At 33.0% G+C, this 16,547-nt stretch overlaps 1 protein-coding gene and 1 long non-coding RNA gene across 5 annotated transcripts in view; one reads left to right on the forward strand and one right to left on the reverse strand.

The window, feature by feature from the left end:
- The window catches only part of LOC139985753 (uncharacterized), a 138,437-nt gene that overhangs the window by 2,057 nt on the left and 119,833 nt on the right, over nt 1-16,547 (forward strand). Inside the window, exon 1 of one of the 4 annotated variants that reach the window (XM_072000577.1) lies at nt 3,417-3,550. The exons of the other annotated variants lie outside the window; for them this stretch is intronic. Coding sequence (XP_071856678.1) covers nt 3,461-3,550 — 90 coding nt within the window. The 5' untranslated portion in view covers nt 3,417-3,460. Of the gene's footprint in view, nt 1-3,416; nt 3,551-16,547 lie in introns of those variants that run through there. 4 annotated transcript variants of the gene reach the window in all.
- LOC139985883 (uncharacterized) lies at nt 973-2,940 on the reverse strand. Its single transcript, XR_011799517.1, has 2 exons — nt 2,794-2,940; nt 973-1,796 (listed from the first exon to the last, which is right to left on the reverse strand). It is a non-coding gene; the product is annotated as an uncharacterized lncRNA (long non-coding RNA).

Consider the following 16,547-nt stretch of genomic DNA (forward strand, 5'->3'; position numbering starts at 1 on the left):
ATTGGATCGCAGATATTTAATGGAAATTCATATCTTTATGACCATGTAATTAGAAAACTACAGAATTTGTTTAAACATTACAAAACAAAGATTTATTTAAATATTACGCTGAATATTAGGTCAATATTATAAACGCGATCTTAGAATCATAATCGTTAAAAAGATTTTGATGTGATATATAATATAACGGGCATTAAATAAATATTATTTCCTTTGAATTTTGTAAATTAAATTCTCGGTAATTCTGTCATTAATATTCTCCATATTCTTGCAGATAGTAAGATTCTGATTATTTCGATTCCTAAGTAATAATAATATTACTACTAATATTATCTAATATTATTAATGTTATATTTTATAATATATTATAATGTTAATATTATATAATATATTATAATATTATTACTAATATCAAAATCAACCGCGGTTCAACACAAATATACTTAATACTGATTAAATCCAATAAAATTAAAAGTGCTTTTTTCTTTCAAATTAATTCTCTATGCTTGATAAATATTTCGAATCCAAACTCCGAAGAATTCTGAGAACTATTGCGAGAACGCTATATAATCTTCTGGGACATTATTTCTGGCGTGCGAAATTTTTCAATAAGAATGCCGCGAACTTAAACTCAGGATGCCTCTTAAATTTATTGGAAGAGTACTTTGCAAATGGGAGAAACTAAAACCAACGATACTTGTGACGATGCAGTCCAATATATGGAATAGCAGATGTTCAAATCTGAGAATAATTTCATACAATAATCGCTTGTTTACTATTTATTGTCAAATGTCTGTTGCACACAATGTAGACAACGTACGATATTTATTAGGATAAAAGGTGTTAAAGGATAAAAGAAAGAATGTGATGATCAGAATGATCGAAGGGATAAGCTGTAATAACGGGAACGGCAACAAGCTTCCTTTCATATGGGAGAGGAGGTGCGCTTCAGGTGCGTGAAGTTAGGATCGATATTGCAAGCGACTCCCTGGGCCATGACATGCCCCTGCGGCAGCCATCGGCTGCACGCGATCGTGCTAAAATTAAATGATGAAATTCATTCCTCCTTTTTTCCCCCCGATCCTTCCTATTCACTCATTTTATTTTTCGTCTCATTAACCCTCATTTTTTTCTTGTTTTTCTCTCTTGTTCTCTTTATATTTATTTCCCCCATTCACTCCTGTCTGCTATTCTTTTTACTTACCATCTCTTTTCACACACTATATTTATGGCTTTGTTTCTCTTTCGCTTTGCCATCTCCTTTATTTCCGTTCACTTTGGTCTTTCAGCATCCCTACGTTTCTTTCTTCTTCTTTTCGCTCTATTGTCTCACTTCATATCCTTGTTGTTTACTGATCTTCATATCTTCCATTTTGTCATTGCTTTTATGCTTCTTTTATTTTAATTTCTACCTTCGTTGATCTCTTTCGTATTCATTTTTTTAACGTTTCATATTTTTTTCGTCATATCCTCCACCGCTATCCCATCTGTTCTTTTATTTTCCATTGTTTTTTGTTTTTCTAAATTTTTCTGTTTATTAGATTTTTATTTATTTTATGTATTATATAGATCTTATTTATTTCCTCTTTGCTTTTTTTTTTTAGCGGAAAGACATTTTCTTCATCTTTCTTTTTTGATTTTTACGTCATCTAGCTTTCTTTTTCGCCATCATTTGAATTACTCCCTTTTACAGTGTTTCGTCATCTGTGTCACGAAGCACGCGTGACGTCTTATCAGTGACGTAACACGGACCGTATTATTCAGGAAGTAGTGTGCGTCATCGTCCTTGAGGTGATCTGTAATGCAAACGGCCAGGGAATTACGTTTACAAGTGGTGCACGCATCCCCTAACCTCGCTTGTTCATACATAATCAGCTTTTATCGTACAGATTTTAGTTAAAAATAACGCGTAACAAACATCTAGCTATTCTATTAAATGACAAATCCTTAGTAGTGACTGACTTTTTTGAGTATTTAAACAAAATGAAAATATATGAAAGAAATCAGTTACATTTAGTAGATAAGAATAAATATAATTAATCTACTAAATAGATTAAAAAGTGGAATTTAACTTTTGCGGAAGCATTATAATATTTATACTATAGAACATTATGTGTAATATTTATAAACGCGCGTGCGTTTGATATTTTACTGACAACACTGACGATTCCTTCAGGTCAAATCAATTAACCCTGCGAAAATGCATCAATTGCACGCGATATTGCTAAATTTATACCAGGCAGCTTCTTGCCACCTGCACATACATTTCTGCGTGACGTACGCTAAAGTCAACTTCATAAATGCAATCATTACGGAAAACGCAATTCAGTTCTACGAAGGATGCAACGATATATAACGTATCCTAAAGTGTATAGGCACAAACATAAACGTATTTTATTGTTGTTTACTTCCCGGAATAAGGACTATATCTATTATTATTCCTTCCATCGAATTGCGACTACTTTTGCAACTATAAAAATGGATTTTTGCTCGCTAAACATCGGTCGATTAATCCTATCATAATCCTCGAATTTTTATATTTCAATCTAGCACTCATTTTAGAAGACAAAAAGAATTTACAATGTTTTAAGAAGATGTTTAACATACAATTGAAACGGAAAATCTTTCATATTCCTTCCAAACTATGAAGAAATATTTTAACATTAAAAAAATATAATTTGGTTGAAAATAACTGAATGAACGTAGCAGGGTTGAACGTTTATCGACCACCGAATTAAATGTTACAATTGTCAAACAAAAAATGACATAATCGACGAATAATCACAGTCATACCAATCTCAACACCCTTAGTAGCAATGAACACTGAAAAATATGTGGAGCACATATGCCCATATGTTTATATTATATATACGGTGTGCGTTAGAGAGTAGAAAATGTCAGACGATTTATCTCTCGAATAGAAGCTATCGAGGAAGAAAATTGTCAATTGTCAAACGTAAAACGTCGCTCCGTATCGACTATATGCGGCACCGCGACCCGATTCTTAGGTAGCCCTGTCTTCGGTGAACCTCGCACGCGCTCGTGAGTGTTCGGGTACTTCTAGGTGAGTGTCTTCTTCGGCTCTAGTCTCATTGATCTCTCGGATGCGGTTGCGCGCAATGGTCGGCAGACGGCGGTGGTACTCCCGTCGACCAATCAGCTGTCGTGATTCCCTAGCTACGCTCGAGTCTCGTGGTCCTTCGGGCTAGCCGGTCGCCTCTTGTTTTCCATCGTGGGCTTCTTTAACCCGTTCGGTTGTTCGGTGGTGCGGCGCGAGGCGCGTTCTACCAACGCCGCTAAACGTCAAACGTGCTCGGCCGAAAAGACGTGGTAATAAAAAAAAAAAAAAAATACAACTTGTCGACAACGGCGGTCACGACGCGGACGACAATTAGTAGCAACGTCCTCGGTGACAAGGTTCGAGCGGATCGTACGCCCCCTTCTTGTCGCCGCCGTCACCATGATACCGTACTCCACGTGCTTGTCTTTTGGGGGCCGACACGACGCTCGTCGCTGGGTGGTCCTACACGACGAGTTCTCTCCCTACCCGGTGAGTCGCAGTACGAATACGCACGAGCACGCACGACGTATCACGTTCCTCAACCGAAAAGACGCGCGGCCACCGCCACTCCAAATCTCCTTTTCTCTATCCTCTAGCTAGTGTGATTACAGACAAAGCAGAGGGAAGTTGTGTTTCGGCACATCGTGTTGATGCATACTCGCATAACATGTAGTATCAGTACTATACACACGTACACATACTTGTGCACACGTATACACCTTAGTTACCGTCTATATACATAACACTGGTTCTATTCGCGTGCGCGACAATGCCTCCGGGTTCGATGAACGTCTTCGATTGCCTCGATTGCCTAGCTTCATTGTGTATAGACTGCATTTACGGGATAGATCCGAGCGACTTCTCTCTCTCATCGTCTGCCATATTTGTTGACATTCGATTCGTTCGCGATACATCGTCGTGCGATATACATATCTATACATATGTTTTTTGGAAAGTTATAACCTTTTCATGAGCGGAAATTAAAAAATAGAAAGCTTGAGACAAAGCAAGTGCTTAATAGATACATATATGCTTATTTTAGTAAAATTAATTTACTTTCTTTGTGTACAACCGTTTACCTCTTTAAAAGGGTTAATGTTAAGGGGGTAATGGTTCCTATCGCCGAATATATTCAATATATTTTATTAAATTGACATTTAATGGAATGGAATTGTTTGTTTTCTAAGGTTGTTTATGCACATACGTATGTAACAGTACATATATATAACTGCAGAAATGGAAACATATTTTTATATTCTCTATACCCATGACTTCAATTGATGGGAAAAATAATTCACTTCATCTATGACAGAGTTAAAAGGTTGATAGATAATATTCGAATGTTTGACGTTCGTTAATTTTTTTACGCGTTGACTACTGGATTTGTTGTATTTTACGACATATGCGGAATATCGATCCAGTTTGTGCGTATTACGTATTATGTATTATAGAATTATGTTTTTACGCTCGACGTACAGTTCACGATAGACAATATATGAGCAAGGCATACGAAGAATTACTCCATAATCTGTACCGATCGCGTGTTTTATGTTTCTTATAATGTTCTTAACTCGCTTAATATTAAACATGATTTTGTTTTTTGTTACAAGTTATAGGCGAGGTATAGGTGGTTTACCGGAATATGCTTATGATTGTTCATCTGTTCCTTAGAAATCAGATTTTTGAATTGAAACAATAGGAAAATAATTATCAATAAATAAGAAATATAAGAAAATTACTTCGTTCAAATGGTAAAGTGAATTAACATATTATTTGCCTTTTAATCTTAATTATACAAGATATAATGTGTTACATTGTTTACCAGTACACGTATATTTAACGTTAATTTAAAGTTACATATATTTAAAGAACAACTTATTATTACTTATCTTTTAATTATAATTACGTTAAACGAGGAATAATATTTTAAAGAAGTAACTTTTATTACCATTAGAGTACCTAATCTTCTAAATAACGTTAATAAAGGAGAATTTGTTAGTTGTTGAAAAATTCTACAAATATTTTGTACCAATATATTATAGAGATAAATATGAATTGAAAAATATTAATATCTTTTGTTTTTTGTGAAACAAGGATTTGTTTGACAAATATTATTAAAAGATCTCTTTACAATTTTTTTTATGAATTGAAGATAAAGTGTATATATTTTATTGGATGGTATCATTATGCTTGTATTTTAAAGTATGATTTGTCTTATCGGTTCAACTGGACGAAACTATGACAATGGACGGCTGATAGAAATAGAGAGGGTCGGAAGTTTCATCAAATGACACGGTAATCAGATAACTTCAGCCGTGAATATAACAATGAAATGAGCATGGTCATTGCACGTTATTATAAAATGAAATCGATGCCACTTGCAGATGAGCCGCATCTCCCGTATAGCTTCTCTCATTTTCATCAATATCGTATTTAGACGTTCCGAGCATTTCAATTTTTAATTATTAAAATGACAAGATCGTTCGGAGCAATTAAATTACAACTCGTCAATGAGCAAGGTAGTTACAACGAAAATATCCAATTTTTATTTCAGCATTATAAATTTATCGTATTTCCCTGATTTTATGTATTCAATACTTAAACGTGCTATAATTCTTTATTATTAATTAAAAATTTATTGTATTCTGTGATTTCTTCATTTATAATTAATAAAAACACTAGAATTTTGTTTTACAATTTAGTTTACTTTAACGCGTAATATACTATTTATTTCTACAAAATAATGAGAAGTATAAAATTAGCCAGAAGTTTCTACTTCCCTTCCATTTTTCTATCAATGGTAACAATTCTTTTAACCTTGGAATTCTATACTGGATATCACATTCCCCACCTGTTCCCCTCTATTTTAACTTCATCTAACAGTTGATAGCTCTTTGTTATTAATTTTTCCTTGATAATTTTCCAATGCGGAAGAACGAAGATTATTCAGTAGCATGCCCGAATTCATTTGAAGTATTATATTAATATTATAAATATAATATTATATTAATAACATTGTTTTTCAATCATGTAAATCCTATAATTACTTGTTTTCATAGTTAGATTATTCAGTTCGTTAGTTACAGTGTTACCATTTTTTTGTACGTATAACATTGCAAAACTGACACGTCAAAGAATGATGTATTAATTCTATGTTAAACTAAAACATTACGTCACTCAATAGCTCGTATTAAATATACAATACAAATAGATATACAATACGATATAGCCGTTTTATGTTGAAATATCGTAGTACGAATAACGAATATACTTCGAGTTAGTTTTTGTAGAAAGAAGATTTGAATCTCTTTGTAAAAATGAAAACTACCGTCGTTTTGTCGTGAGAGCCGAAAAATAATTTGGAACGAGCAACAATTTATGCACAGAAATGCATGCAAAATGCATCGTAAGCGTAAATGCGTTTTTAGGAGTTTGCAAAAAAGTTGATTACGCACTGTTGAGCAGAATACGTGCCCGTCCTTTGAACACTCGGTCAGATAGCTCGAAGGGTTGCTATAAACGAATTATTTTAAGGTGATTGTTGTTCACGGTTGACATTTTGTTGCGCTATTGCTATAGTCGATTGAACTTTCATTAAATTACATACTTGGATTCTTCGTTTTCTGCGGATTAAATCAGTTTTTCAAGAAGAATAATTACATTGTAGTTAATAATTAAACTTGTATCACAAATTTACGAGTTTAATATATTCCTTAATATGAAAATTACTTTGTGTACGCTTTACAAGGTTTTGTTCGTTTTAATGGGATAAAATAGGAAACCACCTCTATTGTAACTCTTAATTTAATTTCAAAAGCTAAATTTTTAATTAATTTTGTTTCAGTGGAAATAAATCGAAAAAATGGGATTTTTTGTTCTTTTACATTAATCTTTTAAATTAAAATCAGGTAAGCTGGAAGATCCTTTGTTTAAATAAACTAAACTACATAATAAGGGCGCCTTTATGGTTCGTTCACACACGTTCTTCTGCCCCCTTTATTTTTCATTATATCGATCAATAAATACTTCCTTGTATCTTTCTATTTATATAATAACCTATGCACGTTGTCCCATTAACGGGACGTTTGTCAGAAGAATCTAATTATGTAACAGTTTATTCAAATTATCTTCTTCTTTCTTTTTTAATAAAACTTCATTTTCTCTCTTCATAGTCCCAAAAATAATAAGAGAAAGGATCAATCAAATATTAATGATACGAATATACTTATTGTTAGAGATATGCGTACTATTAAATAATAGAAAGATTTTGAAACAATATTCAATATTGTTACATATTAGAGATAGATTATCTATTTTTCACGCATTTTCAAAGTATTTTTTAAATGTCAATAAAAATTGATTTCAGTCTTTATTACATTTATTCCACAAAAAATTTCATGGCCTCAGTTAAAACGAAGATAAAGCTGTTTCGATATTTTGCGATAGAAAAATTAACTTGCAGGCATTTAACAGTTTATTCTCCGATTAAAAATCAGCAAACACTGGTTTATTCTCGTAGAATTTTTGTGAGAAAAGAATCATCCTACGTAAAAAATCATTCTGTTCGATACGATGTGCATATTTCTCGTATAAGCAATTTTTCTGTTAATCTTCTGGCAATCTTTTATTCGCTTGTATTAATCTATTGATATTTTTGATAGATTTTTTAAAACTTTATTTTTTAATTCAAATTCAAATTTTTTAATTAACTTTTAATATCCATTTTCAATGTCTAAATAATAGGTTTTATTATCTTTGTCGTAATGAAAATTAAACTCAGGAAAAATTACATACTATATTGTAAAATAAAATCATGATTATTAGACGACTACGTTAAACGTAGTATTTAAAACTTTCCTGAAACACGTTGGAAACATAGGTATTTAGAACACCAAGTAAATTTACGAATAAACTAAATTAACATAAATTTACTGGGTTGTTTGCCAGACAATGATTCAGCGAATTGACCTGAAAATTCTGAAATCACGGAACATCTCTTCCTTTTCATTTGTATCAACATGACGCACGAATATAATTTCTCCAAAAAAACGATCCGTTTCTCATCTAATTTTGTAAGCCGTTTGTTTTCGTAGATTCGTTATCTGCCACCTAATCGTAAATTAAAATATGCTCGAAAATATTTTGTAACCTTGTTCCCTTTACACTATCTGGGACACTAATACATGCTATTTCACAGTTATGTATAAAAATGTGCACGATTGTAACATTTAAAGGAAAAAGAAGAAGCAACAATTTTATACGTATATATAGGTACTTACAACTTAATCGAGTTTTCTGAGTAGTCAGAGTTCTTTTATTTTGAATTTTATTGAAATACCTAAAATGCAGCTTCTTTTTTATTGTAACTATTACTAGTTACTATAATAAAGTTACTGTATTACTATAATTTACATGGAAATATACAAATGGATTTTTATGTTCCTTTATTTCACTTATATATTACTTAGCACAGAAACTTTCGCTGTTAATTTAACGAGTTCCAAAACATTTCTCCTTCTGATCGGACTTCCTTACCCAAATTAACTATTTTTATTCTTTCTAATAACGTTTCTTTAGAATTTGTAACAATCAGTTTGCAATTTCTCTCATTAGAATAGATATATATTAACAATCAGCATTTTGTGACATTTCTTCAACACATCCAATGCAACAGGATTTCTAACGATTCCTGTTCTATCTTTTGTGACGAAAAGAATCAAAGAAAATTGTCCTTTACTTGGTTTTAGTTGAAAATGTAACTCGTACGCATGATGTTAGATTGTTGAGAAATATTAAAACTAAAATAATGTTATAGATTTTATCGATATCGTCATTGAACGTATTAAGTATCCATTATTTGAAATCAAATTAGATAAATTTCCAGCTAAATTGCTTGAATTCAAGTTTTATTTGAACAAAGTTTAAGATTCAATCTTGGAAAGTTACCCCTCGGATAAGAAGCAGAGACGAAATCGAAAGATCTGTAACACCTGTTTCAATGTTGCTACAACGCTGCTTTTGTTTCGTTCTATTCTAGCTGCGCTGTTAAAGAAATCTCTATTCCAGAGCTGTTCCATTTTCCTTGTCGTGGATTTAAAAATCCTGTGCCTATGTCCGTGCCCGACGAAACAGTGTCGCGTTGTTCTATTCCCCTTTTTATCGATTTGCAACTCACAGGAAGTTCCATCAGAAAGGGTGAGCGAATAAAGCCTCGCGGTACTTGTCGTTGGCTTTATCTAAATAGAATTTTCGGTACATGTCTCAATAAAGCGCGATGCTACCGAAGAATATGATTCTCCAACGAGCACGTGCATCACATAGCCAATTTTCATAGCCAATCTCCTTTTCTTATTGATTGCCTTTTTATTTTTAACTTGAAATTGCATCCCTTTGTACTGCCTAAAGGAAATCTGGCCGAGGTTGATTGAAACTTTCAAATCGGTGCTAAATGCTTCTTCTTCTACAATTTTTCAAATATGTAATTAATGATAATACTAATATGTCTTGCTTTTATATAAACTTATAAACCGAGAGAATAATATCCGATCCTATTTTGTTTAATTGTGCCAGTAGTAGAAGTTGTCTCGTACAAACGAGCTTATTATACATTTATTATTCAAGTAAAGTCATTGAAACGGGGAGAATTTTGAAAGCGTATGCTATTACGTTGTAGAATCTGGATTTATTGTTCATAACTGAAACACAGTGTTCAATATTCTAGATTATTGGTTATTTCAATAAAAATCGTTAACTACAATAAAAAATTATTGCAAAATAATTTATTTGACCTTAACATAAAATTGGGTTGCTTTTAAAATAAAAATAGCAAATTGGCCGAAATGACTTATTTTCATCTCATATACAATTTGTCTATGTCTCGTAGAAAATATGTTTCATAGAAAATTATATTATTTAATCCAACATTTTTCAATCGCAAAAATAATTAGTAGCAAGGTCCTCTGTATATAAACAAACAGAGTTAAATTTGTATTCTGCTCTTTTTTCTTTTTTTATTAAAATTTCAATAAAAATTTATCCAAACTGTAAGTTTCGAGAACTTCCTCAAGCTTTATAACTTGATGAGATTTTTGCAATAACAAGCAATAGTAATTAACGCTTTTTAACAACTCTTGTGTGTATCATTTCATTGCAGGCTTCTTTCTTCTTATGATCTTAAATCTTTCGTCAGAACTGTCATCATCGTGAAAGATAAAAATTGCATTAGTTAGCCGGTGTCGAGGAAGGACTAACGCAGTCTCATCACGGATGGGATAATGAGTAAACTTCATTTCTGAAATTGAGACTGAGAAAGGGATCAGTACGCAGAAAAATAGTTTCATCCTGTTGTGAATGTAACTCTCGAATTGCTTTTGCGACCTTTTCGTTTCACCGTTTGACAATTCACCGATTCGCTGTTTCGAACAAATCTTTCTCCCTTAAAGATATATATACACACATACATATTGGATTGACTAAAGGGTAATGTCGGACTTTTTGGTATGAAACTATACCAAGAGTTAATGCAAATGATCTTCAACGTTGAATTTCTATATTCCTAACATTTCAACCAACTCTTGTGCGTTAATATGGATTATTTTCTACTACTACTAGATTGTAAATTTGATCGTTATCGATCTCGACAGTCGTTTACCATCGATAAGATCGAAATCTTCATCGGGAAACTTTTTGAACCATTTTTGCACCATTTTTTCATTCCTGCACCACGTACATCTTTTGTGCTGTTTATACAGTATTTTTACCTTTGAAATTATATGACCTATGAAATTATAATTCATAATTGCGAAATACGGAAATACATCTTCTTGTTGTTCATCTTAGAGTCAAAGTAAACATTAAAAAAATGTAAGCGAATGTAATTAATTATTTTTTAAATTGCAAGAAATTCGAAATGCCAGCTTATAGGTCGTACGGACGTTATACAGGTTATCGATAGTCTGTTGCTTTCGCAAGTAGAATGGCAGAAACGAATGTTTAGGGAAGAATCCGACATTACTTATACGTATTGGCCAATCTAATATGTACATGTTCATGTTAAAAAAAGGAAAAAAGATGAACAATCGAATAATAATGAACACGTGAACAGACATAATTAAGAAATTAATAATATGTAATGATATGATCTGACGTATCTCAGGGGCCAGGAAACATTAATTAAGAAACTAATTTTCATTTCAATTTCTATTTCAATATACAACGATGACAAATGAAAATTGTAAATGAAATTATTTGGCAATCAGGTAGAAAAGATTTCTTTAGGAACGGAAAGACAAGCCGGTTGACCACAATCGTATCCCGTTTGCGCTAAATTAATTTTCCAGACTTAACTGGTTATCTCTGAACTTGATATAGCTGAATTATAGCTCGTTTATTGTTCATGGTGCTCGATGCTCGCACGATGAAATCTGGGGAATGTTTGTTGGCAGGGCAAGTTCGTTTATCAATGCCAAGATCAAAGGGATTCAGTACGTTTCTGTGATCGTTGACTAAACTTATTGGTGAAACGCAATTGCTTTAGCTTACCTTGTCACGAAACAACCTCGTATAGATCCCTTCCCGAGAGATGGAGAGCGAGGGAGAGAGAGAGAGATATTGAATCGAGCGTGTAGATAACTTGATTAGTCTATATATCGCGAAAGAAAATGCGTTTCAATATCTCCTATAATCACTTTTGTTTCACAGGGAATTTGAAATTTCAAATTCCTCGCGCGGTTTTAATAAAATTGTAATTTCATACGAGAGATCTTTGCATTGGAGAAGAAAGATTATCTCGTCGTTGACTAATACTTCGTCGAAATATTTCAAGCGAACATAGCTTTCGATAATCGCGTTTTATAACCCATTGCTTTGTTCTATTATATCGTTATAGGATCTCTGTACATTTGTCGGAAGTAGAACATTTTTAAAGAAAATTGTATCATTTAAAAGATGTTTGAATTTCCCTCTATATCGAAATATCGTGCAAGTTAACGATGGTTTCCGTATATCTCTAAACAGATGATTCAAGGAGAAAGTTTCTCATTATATGGTAGTATACTACCTCTTTGAAGTGAGTTTTATAACAAACAGTACCTGTTTTATAACAAAAGTCGTCCATGATAGTAAGAAGTTATTGTTATTCAATGTTAAAACCACGTGCGAAAATAAAGACTTTTAAGATATTGAAACGATCGCATAATGAAGATCTTCATCTACTTCACAGACCTCGATTCTTGAGACTATTCTCAACTATTGGTTTCAAAAGTATCTCTATTATTTGAATTCTTCTCGAATATAATATTAAATTCTACTATTTAAACATCCTCACAATTTCATATTGATCCCTTGTAAATGAGATCGTGAAATATAAGAAATGATTTTTTCTCCCTGCCAGGTTAACGTTCTACTCAACTTTCATACCTGAGCAGCAAACATTTATTTTAAACACGTGGATGAAATATTTAACTACTAATTCATTTCATTCGAATGAATATAGTAGAAAAATTAATAATAATTTTGTTGTGTAATACGTAATACATCTAAAGTATATATATATAAAGAACTAATGAAGGAATCTTCATAATGACTAGACACGGCTTTTCATGTATTCATAGGAAATTTGAAAATGCAAGATCGCCAAGATTGCGTATAGTCTGAAAAAGTGCAGGAAATATCCAAAATACAGTGGTGTCTATAGTATTTGGCAGATAAAACAATTTCCTACCGAGATTCTACTTTCTGAATTATATCCTGGAAAATATGGGCGTGCATAAAATTCGCACTATTCTGATAACGATCCAGCATACGGATCAATGTTTTCCTTCGCTTAAAAATTCGTTCATTGCCGAAGAAACACAGGACACCGTGCGTGCTATAAGAATAACGGAAATAGTTGGAATATAATCTCGGTGGGTAATTTCGAAACGACAAGCCCCTCGGTATGCCGTAGGATTGTTTAATCAAGATGCAAGGGAAAAGAGGCGAAGGACACCATCTTTGAAGGAGAAATATTTTCACGATCGAAGGGCTTGCCTTGCAATTTCTTTCGGTCCTCCTCTTCGCGGTGTCGTTCCTTCTCCATCGTGGACTGTCCGAACGCTCCGGCCGGGTGATTAAAAACGAAGCTAATAAATTGATTTAAAGCGCTTTCAAGATGGCGTCTTTGATAGCAAATCATGAGACGAGGAGGAAATGGGAAAGTAGCATCCTTCCATCCTGAATCGTCTCGAAGACGTTTTAACGAGACTTCCAGCATGACTACCACTTTCCTCTCTTGTCTTCTTCTCTTTCTTCTCTTTCTTCTCTTTGACAACTGGTCTCCCGTCGTTTTCGTTAAAACGTACCGCGATCGAAGAAATCTATCATTTATTGGTTTCTCGTCGGAGTTGTTTATCACGGATTTCTTGCTAATGGTCCTCGTTATACTCGTTACTGTTACGGAATCTTTATGTGCGAGTAATAATACAAGGGTCTTATAACAAGAAACGACCCTTGTCAAATTCTTCCGTCTCCGCTAGCTTCTTCTATGAAGCTTTAACCGCGTGTATTTTTATTTGTCGGAACATAGTACATTTAATCATAATAATTCGTGAAATGATGTAACGTACTTTTTCAACGACTAGTTTTACTATTGCAGATTTATTGGTTTGTTTTGAAATAATACAGGAAACTATTGGTTCGTTGGAAATAATATCTGCGTGGAAAAATTATGCGATTAAAACAAATACGATAATCACACAACGTATTTTAGACTTTTACGAATTAATAAATAATTAAGAATTTGGGACATACAAAAAATGTTAAATTTAATCTAAACCAGCGCTTTTTAAACTTTTTCTATTCGCGACCGCATTTTGTCTGGGAAAATTGTATGCGACCACAATTATATACATGAGAAGGTACATAAAATAAATATACAAACAAACCTTAATCGATAATAAATCAAACAAGTTTAGTTCTTAACAATTCTTCGCTATAATTATAGTTTCATTACATATTACTATTTATTAAGGTAAAAGCAAAGGATATCGATGAGACAAACGAGCTAATTTATTTTTCTATAAAGAATTAAATATTGGTTGAATATTTGATATAACAGAGTATCTTCAACGTTTTTCAAAATTGATGGATATTTTGATTTTACAATCATCAATGACGAAAACGTCGTTTTGCTATAAATACGTAGTATGAAAGATTATAAGGCTATTGTAGAAATTGCTGGAAATTCTGTCCTAATTCCAGCAAAGTAAAAACCCATTTACATGACTTTTTAAAAAGCCGGTGTTTTATATCTATGTCGATTAATGGCTCAGTGAATTTTTCATGATCCTTTGATGACAGATGAGCGACATTTTTCATTTCACTGGTATATGGTAGTCGCAAAAATTGTCAAGATCTTGTAATTTTTTTACGCGATCCATAGCTTACAAAGCTCCTGATTTAAACTATAACAAAATAAATATGCTCGTGAGTTTTATATGGATTTAGAATCGGTGTCGCAATGTATTCTTGGTGTCTAGAGTTGCAGAATTTCATCAGATACCCATGTACGCCTCACGGTTATCACCTATTTAAGGTATACTTACCTGCTCATATCACGGATCACTGACGTCCACCACAGGTTTTTAATTGACCAGCTGATCAACCGTGCCAAATGACCCATGATATGAGCACGAGTATCTACCTTAAATAGGTGGCAAGCGTAAGGCGCAAATTACCATCAGTGGGTCCTTAGAACGGTGACAAAGCTAGATGTGATACTGATATAAAAAAAGAGATATTTTTTTCAACGATACACATTGAATATTTAACAATTTAAACTGAATCTAGTAGGAAATTGGAAAGTTAGGAATAAAGCCTCCATTTAAAATAATCTCGGAATCGGAGAAACTCACTTGAGATGATTTATGAATTAAAATAAAGTTTGACACTTCAAAAAGATGAAAAAGATCGTTTCTTTTAAACTGTTAGTATTTTTTGTTTAATTCTGTTGTAACCTACTTGTGCTATACTTACGTTACTTTCACTGTGCATATCGTTTAGGTGTTAATATAACGTTGGAAGTATCTTGTCGTTATGTATAATGTGTAAAAAAATAACTTTCAAAAGTGTACAATCTTTGTTTAGAGAAGTTGTTTCTTGGTTATTAATTCTAATTCTATATCTTACGTCTTTAATACTGAAGATGCAAAATACAAGATAGGAAATGAAACAAAGTACGTGTTTTTATAACTATGAAAATGTATATGAATTATATATATATATATTAGTACATTATATATTTATTAATACAAAAAATGTATTAAAACGATTGATTAACTGCACTCGTGTCTTCTTAAAGGCTTCAAGAAATTGATAGAACGTTTTCACTGGCTGGAGTCACTTACGAACGTATCGTGAACGTATGTTTGTTCGTATTCAGCGTAGACCGTAGGTGTTCCGAAACGAGTTTACGTGACGATACCATTTGCTGCTAATGCATGTTTAGGCTTTCTGGTACGTTACCCCGTAAGAAAGCTGCAGGGGTGCCGTACAACGAGGATGTCGGAATTCATACAGTTACGGACCGGACAAGGTTGGGAAGGTGGACAAAGAGAAGACAATAGGAGCGAGGGAGATAATCAATGGCATAGTCCATGGGGTGGAGCGGAGTGATGGGTGAGAATCATGAGGGTGCCACTTATGTCGTCGATCGACATCGCCGTCATGTTACTATATCAAATGCTTACATTGGTTTCGCTTCAAGCGTATACAACGAGATCCAAAAATGAGAATACATCTTGATGGCGTGTAATTTGTTGTAAAATCTCTTACGCGTATGTCGTATAAATCAAAAGTTGATTGTAAGCGTTAAAGCGTTAGCATTTTTTAAATTAAAGTTCAGTTTTTTTACATATATTGTATTTGCCTTTGAATCTATCTAGTCCAATGTATTTGCTATTATTTTATGACATATATGTTTCATCTTTTTAATTATAAAACGGTTAATAGAAACATATCACTGGAAGTTTCACGGGCAAAGGAATATCCGTTCCTCGAACTAGACGAAGCGTAACGAGATCCGTAGAAAAGAGTAGAACACAGATAGATATACGTCGTTCCTTCGCACCATAAACTTTATGGTCGACCTTCTACTTCATACGTCGATATGCTCTCGTGAAATCGATGCGTAACGCGATTTAATACGGAAAAGAGAGCAATTACGATGTCCTGACAAGGTAGTCGACGGTGCAGTAGAATCTCATTTTCGATGAGATCTACGCGAATCCATATCTAACGTTGCATTATACGAGTAATATTCGTTTAACATTCGTTCGCTATCAACAAAATGAAATCTTCACAGCACCGTTTTGCTTAGTTGTCTAATCATTTCAAATTTTTCGAACCATATAAATATTTCCAGATTAGATTAGATTATTATTATTTTTTTTTTTTTTTTTTTTTTTTTAGAAACACGTTGCGATAGGAAGTGGTATTAACGTAGGTTAAG

The sequence above is a fragment of the Bombus fervidus genome, chromosome 1 (assembly GCF_041682495.2).
Source record: "Bombus fervidus isolate BK054 chromosome 1, iyBomFerv1, whole genome shotgun sequence".
Taxonomy (NCBI): Eukaryota; Metazoa; Arthropoda; class Insecta; order Hymenoptera; family Apidae; genus Bombus; species Bombus fervidus.